General features: G+C 42.3%; 1 protein-coding gene across 1 annotated transcript; it reads right to left on the bottom strand.

The window, feature by feature from the left end:
• Nucleotides 1–3,651: 3,651 nt before the first annotated feature.
• On the bottom strand, nucleotides 3,652–8,748 carry ppiaa (peptidylprolyl isomerase Aa (cyclophilin A)). Its single transcript, XM_080739302.1, has 4 exons — nucleotides 8,587–8,748; nucleotides 5,430–5,549; nucleotides 4,756–4,928; nucleotides 3,652–4,091 (listed from the first exon to the last, which is right to left on the bottom strand). Exons 1-4 carry the CDS (start codon nucleotides 8,653–8,655, stop codon nucleotides 3,959–3,961), a joined length of 495 nt encoding a protein of 164 aa, XP_080595428.1. The 5' UTR covers nucleotides 8,656–8,748; the 3' UTR covers nucleotides 3,652–3,958.
• Between the last annotated feature and the right edge of the window lie 1,391 nt (nucleotides 8,749–10,139).

Here is a 10,139-nt window from a genome sequence, read left to right as displayed (position 1 = left end):
CTCATTCATACAATAGATAACACCATGATGTTATAGGATTTATCTAATGGGCTCATTCATACAACAGGCACGGGATAACGACTGGCTTCTACTGAGACATTTAGATTGTGTCAAAGGTCATGTCTCACCAAGACACAGACAGGTTCTGACACAAATCTTGACCTGCAAGATTCAATGTCTCCCCTGAGAAAGCAGGCAGGCTCTATTAGCTCTACGGTAAAACAATGTCAGTACTTGCTCAGGAAACCTGCTTCAAATATGGGGTAGAGGAAAGTTATATAGAAGTGCAGCTTTACACAAATAAGTTGGGTGTCTTCAACAGGGGGTCCGGGACCCCTAGGGGGTCCTCAAGAGTTACTACAGGGGGTGCTCCAAATCTTCCAATCCTTTTTATATTAACTTGAACCCTGGCGTCCATATTCTGAGAACTGTAGCCAAAAATAGCAGATCTACAAGCTCAGCTTTGGTGTATTGGGGAAAAGGAGCAGACTAAGTACAGAGTGAAAGGTCAAGTTTATTAAGTATTGACGGTTCGAGTGGTTAAAATTGAGAGGTTAAATATGTGAAAACACAAATTGCCATGAATCCAAAATACACTGATGATTGTGCTGTCAAACGATGAATCATGAAACTATATGGAATCTATGATAAGGTTGTGGGGGTCCCTGCTTCATCTCTCTCTCAACTAAGGGGTCCTTGTCCTGAAAACGTTGAAGACCTCTGCAATAAGTGAATGTTGCAGGTTCCAGTGACACCGGAGATGTGACTTGTGAACACTGAACACATGTGCTCTGACTGACAGGTGACAGGTGACTGACAGGTGATGACATATCACTGATGTCAGGAGGAAACCTCATATTTATTATCATTATATATAAAATATAATACTAAACTATCATTATATATAAAATATAATACTAAACTATCATTATATAATACTAAACTATCATTATATATAAAATATAATACTAAACTATCATTATATATAAAATATAATACTAAACTATCATTATATATAGAATATAATACTAAACTATCATTATATATAGAATATAATACTAAACTAAAATGTAGTGAAAATAGCCAACCTACAAGCTCACTAGTTTTGAGCGACACTGTTGAATGAGTGGTCCTTTAGGGCGTTTCAGGTGGTCCCCAGCTAAATGATGGAGAGTTGGTAACCGAATGGACCCTATTATACCGGTATACTGTAGATCAGCGTTCGTGTGGCCTCGGCTTGTTTTCCTAGACCTGGTTGCTTATTTCTCTCATGGAATCTGGCAACACCGGTGGTTTTCACCCTCAGAGTGAAAATGACATCAACAGACCAGGTAACATGAAGACCAATGTATTAATTATTTACAGAAGACACCAGTCAACAGTTGTTGACTCAACAACACTTCTCATAACAGAGTATGGAGTTCTTAATCTGAACCACATGAAATGTAGCTTTACCAGGTTGACATTAGTACCATCCTCCATCATTCAGAAGACCTTTGTAGTTATACGGTTGTCTGGCACCCTCTGCTGGGCAAACTACACCAGTGTTACCCTCCTTCCAACTGCACGCATCACAATCAGACCACCGTTATAAATGACCACGATGCATTGTGAGCTTCTAGATCTGCCATATTTGAAATGTTCACTAGAAAATGACATGCCAAAAACAGATTTGTGTGGTTATCCAATACCGATTCTGTGTCAAACATTCTGGGGAAATGCTTATACATCTAGATGGTTTTCAGTCTATTATGAATTGTATTCACCAGCAGAATCAAATTCACAAGACCAAGCTCACCAACTAACAGTTTTCAGTAGCAGATTTCTGTATGAACCAAGTTATTTAGTTACCATAATGAAAACACTGCAGGTTTCACAGAATACTGCAGATTTAATGGCTACACACAGATTACAGGTTTATTATAGGCCATTAGTTAGTGGTTTTCAACCAGTGGTCCTGGAGGGGGTCCCCGGTGGTCCCCTGCTAAATGGAGAGTTGGTAACCAAATAAACAGTCAAGTCAAGAGTATTGTTAAACATCTGTATTACTTAAAGGGATATTACACTTTCAAACAAACTTTTAGGTCTAATCAGGCTTGTATGAACACCCTGAACAGTTTTTAATTTGCTTCATTCAGTATTTAGATATTTGATGTAAATGTTACCAGCTCCAACACGCCCAGGCCCTCTCCACATACACACCCATTGTAACTTCAAACTCCATTTTAACCATGATAGATTCATTAAAAACACACATTATTTTTTCTGGTGACTCATAATACCCTCCTAATACGTGAGCAGACCGTGTTTTTTCAATAACCTTTCTTTTATTTTTAATAATTCTTTTGGAAAATGGAAAACATTAAATACAATATTTTATTGAAAATAAATGAAAAAAGTTATTGAAAAAACACGGTCTGCTCACGTATTAGGAGGGTATTATGAGTCACCAGAAAAAATAATGTGTTTTTAATGAATCTATCATGGTTAAAATAGAGTTTGAAGTTACAATGGGTGTGTATGTGGAGAGGGCCTGGGCGTGTTGGAGCTGGTAACATTTATATCAAATATCTAAATACTGAATGAAGCAAATTAAAAACTGTTCAGGGTGTTCATACAAGCCTGATTAGACCTAAAAGTTTTTTTGAAAGTGTAATATCCCTTTAATTACAAGAAATAATTTGATAAAAATGTTATCCAGCGACCAAATCTAAGTTCTGGGTCTGAAAGTGAGAGGCTAAATGTCATTAAATGGTGGTCCGTGGCTCAAATGCCCAATGAATAAATGGACCTCGATATGAAAATGGTTGAAAACCACTGAGTTATAAGACTGAGCACCTGTCCCTGCTCCAATAGGGACTCATTCTATCCTGTTTTTAGAGAGATGGAGATTAGTTGGATTTCCAAATGATCTTAGGCAAATTTATGTGATTCTTGTAATGCCTTCTATTCTGTATAGCCTGGAGGCAGAGATGCTGCAACATTGGTTCCAAATGCCACAAAAATAATTGTGGCATTTGGCAACCAGCAGTGATGGAAAATGTACTCCCATTTGTGTTACTTAATGAAAGCATCAATACGGCAATGTGATATACACCAATTACTCAAGCACTTAGTATTCAATATGCACAGTGACCCATTTCACAAGTCTAAAATGTATTAAATATTTTGAAAAAAGCCAATCTACAAAGTACAAATTTGAAATGTAGAGAAGAAAAAGTATTGAAACTATAACTCAATGTTTCTGCAGTACTTGAGTATATGCACTTAGTTACTTTAACCACTGGCTAGAAGTCATTTGGATCATTTTGCCTAGGACTAGAGCGTGCGTAGCATTCCTTTGCATTCAGATTAAAGGCTTAACATGGTGAGCTTTGCCTGCAGAGTACCATTGGGCATGAAAACTAAACGTGTTACTTTATAAAGCTAATGAGTTTAAAACGGGGCATTTTAGAATCAAGTGGCTTCCTTAACACCATTCAGACAAAATACCCAACTTTAGTAGTTTGGTTGCCTCAGTGGCCTAGTTGTGTGCCATGGTGTATAAATTAAGACCGCTAAACAAACTCAATTCTATAATAAATCCGTCACCAAAAGGATTAAATCATTCAAGTCTACGATTCAACTATGGAGGACAAGACGACAAACACGTTTTCAGTCTTCAAGGAATCAAATTCCTTTTAAATTTTTATTTTTCTCGTTCATTATTTGACTTAACAAAAAAACCGTCTGGACTTTTTGAAAAACAAAAAGTAATGCAAAAGAAACTTATAAGGCAAAGTCACAAATGCAGCAACATGGAGCTGGGTGGAGCAGGGGGTGGAGTCAGGGGGTGTGGTCAGGGGGTGTGGTCAATCAACAGACAGGAACAGGAATGTTGAATGAAGGAAGGCAGTGTAAGGGGAGGGGCTAGTGAGGGTGGGTGGAGTTAGCAGGATTGGAGGTTAAGTGGGCGTGCTCAGAGCTCTCCGCAGTCGGTGACCGTGATCTTCTCCTTCGTCTTGCCGCTCTGGGAGCCGTAGGTCTCAACCTTCCTCACCACGTCCAGCCCCTCCACCACCTGACCGAACACCACGTGCTTCCCATCCAACCTGGAGGACGAAACGAGCGCACATCAACGTCAACTACTGTCAATCTGGGGTCCGTCAGATGGGAGAAGATTAAATGCCAATATAGATCTACAAGCTTAACAAATCATTATTTCGAACGGTAAAGTAAATTATAATGCGTTGTGCCTTTTACCATCTTGTGTTCTTGATCATGCTAGCCATATTTTATACTTTACTATTCGGAAATTACTATTCGGAAATTGCATTACATTTGCGATTTCTGTGTCAACTCTATGGGCTTTTAGCAGGGTTTTAACTCTATGGGCTTTTAGCAGGGTTTCTGTGTCAACTCTATGGGCTTTTAGCAGGGTTTACCCTTCAACGAGTTACTTCAGCACCAGGAAGTTGCTGAGTGAGTGGGGCATGAATAGGGCCAATTACTCACCCCATGGTGGCTTTAGTTCAATAATATTCTTATGTTTGTCGCATTCCATCCTAAAACAATAATTTGAGGAGACTCTTTGTAGGATTACTCACACCATGGGTTCAATGTCACTTTCCTAAGCCAATACTTTGATTAGAATAAAATCATCCCCATTGAAAAAAAACAAAAAAAAACAAAACAAAAAAAAGGTGAACTATTCCTTTAAGTAGTCAACCCCCCCCCAGTATTTCTATACTGGTTGTCATCTGACATCAGACTCACCAGGAGGTCTTCTCAGTACAGATGAAGAACTGTGATCCGTTGGTGTTTGGTCCGGCGTTGGCCATGGACAGGATGCCAGGGCCGGTGTGAGTCAGCTGGAAGTTCTCATCGGCAAACTTGTTCCCATAGATGGACTTGCCCCCGGTTCCATTGTGGTTGGTGAAGTCGCCGCCCTGCAGGGATGAACAAGAAACATTAACAAGTGCCATACAGTATATTTCTTGTGACATGCAACGAACACACCAGTTCTACAGCGGCGTGTTGCGAGCTGGTAAATCTGGGATTTACGGCGCATGTATTCAATTGTGTTCATTTTGTGTCATTGCCAACCTCTGCAGTCTCTCGTCTTCAATTTAATCGTTTTTTCAAACTTTGCTTCCGTCATACGAGATGTGCTCTATGAATAAATGTGACTCGACTTGACAGTCTTACAGTGACGTGTACCGTCAACTGCTCCTCATTTCCTTGGCTAACGTCTGCCAATCTGTTTAACACTGAATGACAGCTAAAAAGCAACCGAGTCATGTCTACCATGGCTGCTAGTAAAGCTCTGATTAAAGTACTGCATTACTTGTGATATAACACGAGACGCCATGTACTCAATAATCTATGCAAAGTTAATAAAGCATCCATGTATTTTATGTTCTTTGAACAGATTGATCATTTCATCTCACCTGGCACATGAACTGGGGGATGACACGGTGGAAGATGGATCCCTTGTAGCCGTAGCCCTTCTCCCCGGTGCACAGCGCACGGAAGTTCTCAGCCGTCTTGGGAACCACGTCGGCACGCAGCTGCAAAAACACAACCAATTAAAAAGTGAAACTTAAGTTGACACATAAGATGAATGCCTGCAAATTCACTGTGGTTGGATTAAAAGTCCACACAAGATCAAACTGATAGGTTTTTAAGAGGGCTGCAATTCCTGGTGGCCAATTTAATTAAACTTTGCTTATGGCCATGGTTGGCACTGAAGACAATTCCAATGCCTGAAGACAAGAATGTACAGCATCTAACTTTGGTGTGAACTCTATTCAGCATCTAACAGAGTTCCTGCATGGTGCACTTTGGTGTGAACTCTAGTTCAGCATTAGTCTAGCATTCCCTCTGGGCTCCAAGCCAAAATCCTATCAGTTATTGGTTGCGCTGCACTTTGCCCTGCGAGGGGACATTACTTAATATTGTTTCACCACCCTTACTAGGTCTACCGTTGGCCAAAATAACCAAATAGACATCGCAGTAATGCATATGGTCCGATTTGACTCTGGACCAATAGTCTTAAGCCCAAACCACAGCAATTTCATTGTCGCAAGTCCTTGCAAAAAAAAAAAAAAACGTTTTAAAGAACCCCACACCAATGCAACTCCTTGCAACTGCATGCAACCGTTTGGTTGCAAGGAATTGCATGGCAATAATTTGGTTTGGGCTTTTAAATGTTGCTTTGAAGCAATTTGTTTTATGCATTGGGGGAAAAAATACAAACGTATGCCTCATTTAGGCAATTGGGCCTTGTTGCCTTTGCAATGTCTCAGTGAATGAGACCACTAAACATAGTGTGGGATCTACAGAAAGGCTGTATAATAATAATAATAATAATATGCAGAGCTTAAATACAACAATGAATTCTGGAGCTGTAAGTGTGTGCACTGCAGTGACAACACCACACAAGCATGAAGTCATGAAACTCTATAGGGAGACTCCAGGAGACCACAAACCGACACACACACACACACACACACACACACACACAGGCCTGGCTACGACACTTCTAGAATTCACTACTCATAGACACGCACGCAGCTCTCATTACCGCCTACATCCGCAGTGCAATTGATTTCCTGGTAGGCTAGAATGTGTTGTGTCCGTACACGTTGTACCAGGAGGAATGTGTTGCTTTTTTCTTTTTGCTAAGCCAAACATGAAGCCAAATCGTCCCATAAATTAACGTCACGCGTGAAAATAGAAAAGCCTCACATTGGTACCGCAGTCCCTGCCCCCCGGCAGAGGCGTCAATTGGGTATGGCAAGCAATGGCAGCTGCCATACCTTGGCTATAGGGGAAAATAATAAAATGTACTGTAATCGTGCCTGTTGCTATAAGGTATAGCAACATGACTGGTGTCTTGCACGCGAGCGAGGGCTCGCATGCAAGACAGCAGTCATGTTGCCATACCTTAGCTTTTTCTGAACTGACGCCGCTGCCCCCCGGTATCAACAAAATGGCTGGACGGACCTGCCATCATTACGCCAATCCTACCAAACCGGTCCAGTTAGCTTAGTAATTGTGTAAAGTAAGCTTTGTCATAATGTACCATTGTTTTTTTAGGCGAGATTGGATTAGCATCGTTGCTAAATCCGGTGTATTTACCCTTACATTATTCATTAATATGCGGTGTCGAGTCAAACCGCAACCGTGACAGGAAGGGAACCGATATCGTGCCATTTTGTTTTGGGCCATCTCATCTTGTGCAATTATCATCTTTTCTTATCTTGTGCAATTATCAGGGTTCTCACATTTAAACCAGCGAATTTCCAAAACATTTCCAGAATATTTAATCCAGGCCTGTAACAATCATTCAGTGCAACAACAAGTCTTTCACTACTATGTACAATGCCCAAAGACAGGCAATGTAACAAAATATAAAACAGAATGATCTTGTAATGTTATTTTTGTCACATATGCCTACATTTAGGCTGCAACCACGCGGCACGCCCGTTCGGCGAAAAAACACTGAAAAAATTGTTTTATATATTTGTTTAACTAACGAGGAAAAAGGGCCAAAAACAATGCATAGACGTTTTCCAGGATCCTTTATCAATTCCAACCCTTTTCCAGTGACAGGCCAACTATTCTTTTCCGATTTCAAAACATTGCCAGGAATTTCTCGATCGGTGGAGACCCTGAATGATGCGCCGGCTGACGTCGATTGGTTTCATAATACGATGTGCAGAGCTAGCACGTTAGCATTGTTAGCATGATTAATCTGCACCGCTCTATTCTCTCTGCAGGAGAAGTCCAGCGCAAAGCAAACCCTCAACCCTTCCTCCTCCTCCTCATGGAACCTTCCAGACCATCCAGCGGTCCCTCCTCGAGTCTCCATTAGAAATGGGACACAAACCGGCAACGTTAGCCATTCATAGCTAACGTAAAGCTGCGTACACTTTCGTCGCACTTTAGTCGCAGCTTCACGAGGAGGAAGAAGACGTGTGAGACGGGTTTTCAACGCATTTAATTAGTTTGAAATGTGATGAAAATCACATTGAATGGTTTTCCTCTGACGGTTAAAGTGCGCGAGCCCCCCCCCCCCTCCCCCTCCCCCTCCCCACGCAGGCCGTCGCGAGACACAATGCAACAAAAGCGCGGCCTGCACGCGCCCTCATGCGCGTTCGTTCAGTCCATTCATTCACATTTAGTCCGGTTAAAAGCCACGAATTAAAAGTACAAGCACGAAATACACTCGGGAAGCGAACGTTAGTGGTTTGCGACACGTTGCCCGCCTCAAGGCCCACCACCACTCTGTATTGTCGGCAAGCGACAACACCGCGGCGCACGTGGCCGCCCGGTTCCTTTTCAAGAGAGACACGACAAGCTCGTGACAGCTAGCATCACAGCTAACGGAAAACGGTTAGAAACAAACAAAACGCGACAACACGACAGGCGGAACAAGTGACGCAGACATGGTCGTTTTGGTGTTAAAATACGATAAGCTACATTAGAAAGAATCGCACCGAACCAGGATGAGGTTCACGCGATGATGATGCAGTATTTTATATCGACGTAACGGAAAACTACTGGTTTCGCTAAAAAAGCAGGAACCGCCGGGCTTTTTACCTCCATGATGATGCGGCCGACGGACTGGCTGCCGGCGCTGATGTCGAAGAACACTCTTGGTCTGGCCATGTCTGCTCGGGTGCGGAGGTTGTTGTTGGTTTTTTGGGACGTTTTCCGGCGAGGCGAAACACCTTTGACCACAGGGAACCGAAAAAGATGGAGGAGCGTCGATCGATTTTATATAACGGCGCTGGTGGGCGGCGTCCGGGCGAGGAGAGGTCGAATGGCGACGCCGCGGCGCCTGATTGACGCGCGACTCGGCGAATCGCCGGCCGCCGCAGCGGACCGCCCCCCTCCTGTCAGACAGGCCCCCGTGACGGTCGGTTCGGTTTGTGACACGTCCCGTGCCGCCGCTGTGTGTAGGGGCCGGGCGGAGCTACGGGACATTTCAAAGTGGCCTATCCCAATTTATTTTTTTCTAAAAGTAAAGTAGCCTCCACCACCACCACACAATATAAAATGACTCTTAGGACACAGTCAAACCGGAATAATATTCTACATGAGAGTGGATTCTGCCAATGCATTTCAATGGGAAGGAATGGAGCAGATTTTTAAGTACCAAAGTATTAGTACTAGTATTAGCCTACTTCAAACTAAATGTGAGGGGAGAAAAACAATAAAATAGGGTTTAAATGGCCATTCACACTGAGCAGGGTGAGTAGAGTAGACTACTGTTTAATACAGTTTTAAAAGTCAAGTGGATGGCAAAGTTCACAGACTACAACAAAGTGAACAATATACAGTAGCCTAGTTATAGTGCCAGGGTGAATTGCACTTATGCCGTTACGGTTAAAGTGTAATTTGTAACAATAATGTAATGTAACTTGAGTTATTTGACAGCTTACTTAACTACTAGCTGTCAAATAATTCTAGAGGAATAAACAAAATAATATAATAAATAGGCTTCATCAATAAACAAATTATATACTCAAGTTAACTGTATCTCAAAATTGTACTGACTCAATTCTTTGTACACAGTAGTAGTCTCTACTGCTGTGCTGAGTAAATGTTCTTGGGTTTACTCAACAGCACAGCACGGCACGGCACCGCCCGCTCGGCGCACCCAGGGAAGTGAACCCGAGCGTAGGCGTGCCCGAACAGCGCGCGCCATGCTTGAGTGACAGCTGTGCCCACCAATCAGCGCGCGCGGGCGGGAAATGAGGCAATTCCGCATCGCGCGCCGCAATCAGGGCGCGGTCCACGAGACTCCGCAGTGAGCAGACAGGAAAAGTTTCCCTCAAAAGAGAATTATTTGATAGGAAAGTACAGCATGTACAGATATTAATCCATGGATAACCATGTACAACCAGCTAGGTGTTAATATTATGCTATTATAGGTCTACTCTTTGACTAAGTAAACATTAGCCTAAATATGGTTAATTTTATGAACTTGAGTATTTACAGAACTTCTCTCCAGGACAATAAACCCATCCGTGTACCTCAGAATGTGATTGCCATTGCAGTTATGATGAAATAGTAACCCCAATGTAGCCCTTATGTTATGTATAGATCTACTGTATGTTGATGCTTTTATATGGCGCAAAGCAAGGGCA

This window comes from Nannobrachium achirus, assembly GCF_963921795.1.
Source record: "Nannobrachium achirus genome assembly, chromosome: 12".
Taxonomy (NCBI): Eukaryota; Metazoa; Chordata; class Actinopteri; order Myctophiformes; family Myctophidae; genus Nannobrachium; species Nannobrachium achirus.
This window is presented reverse-complemented; position numbering and strand designations above follow the sequence as displayed.

Coding starts and splice junctions, on each gene's coding strand:
- ppiaa (XM_080739302.1), bottom strand. CDS start 8,655: ATGGCCAGACCAAGAGTGTTCTTCGACATCAGCGCCGGCAGCCAGTCC. Junction 4,929..5,429: donor TCCCCCAGTTCATGTGCCAG/GTGAGATGAAAT, acceptor TCATCCCTGCAG/GGCGGCGACTTCACCAACCA. Junction 4,092..4,755: donor TGTACTGAGAAGACCTCCTG/GTGAGTCTGATG, acceptor TTCGTCCTCCAG/GTTGGATGGGAAGCACGTGG.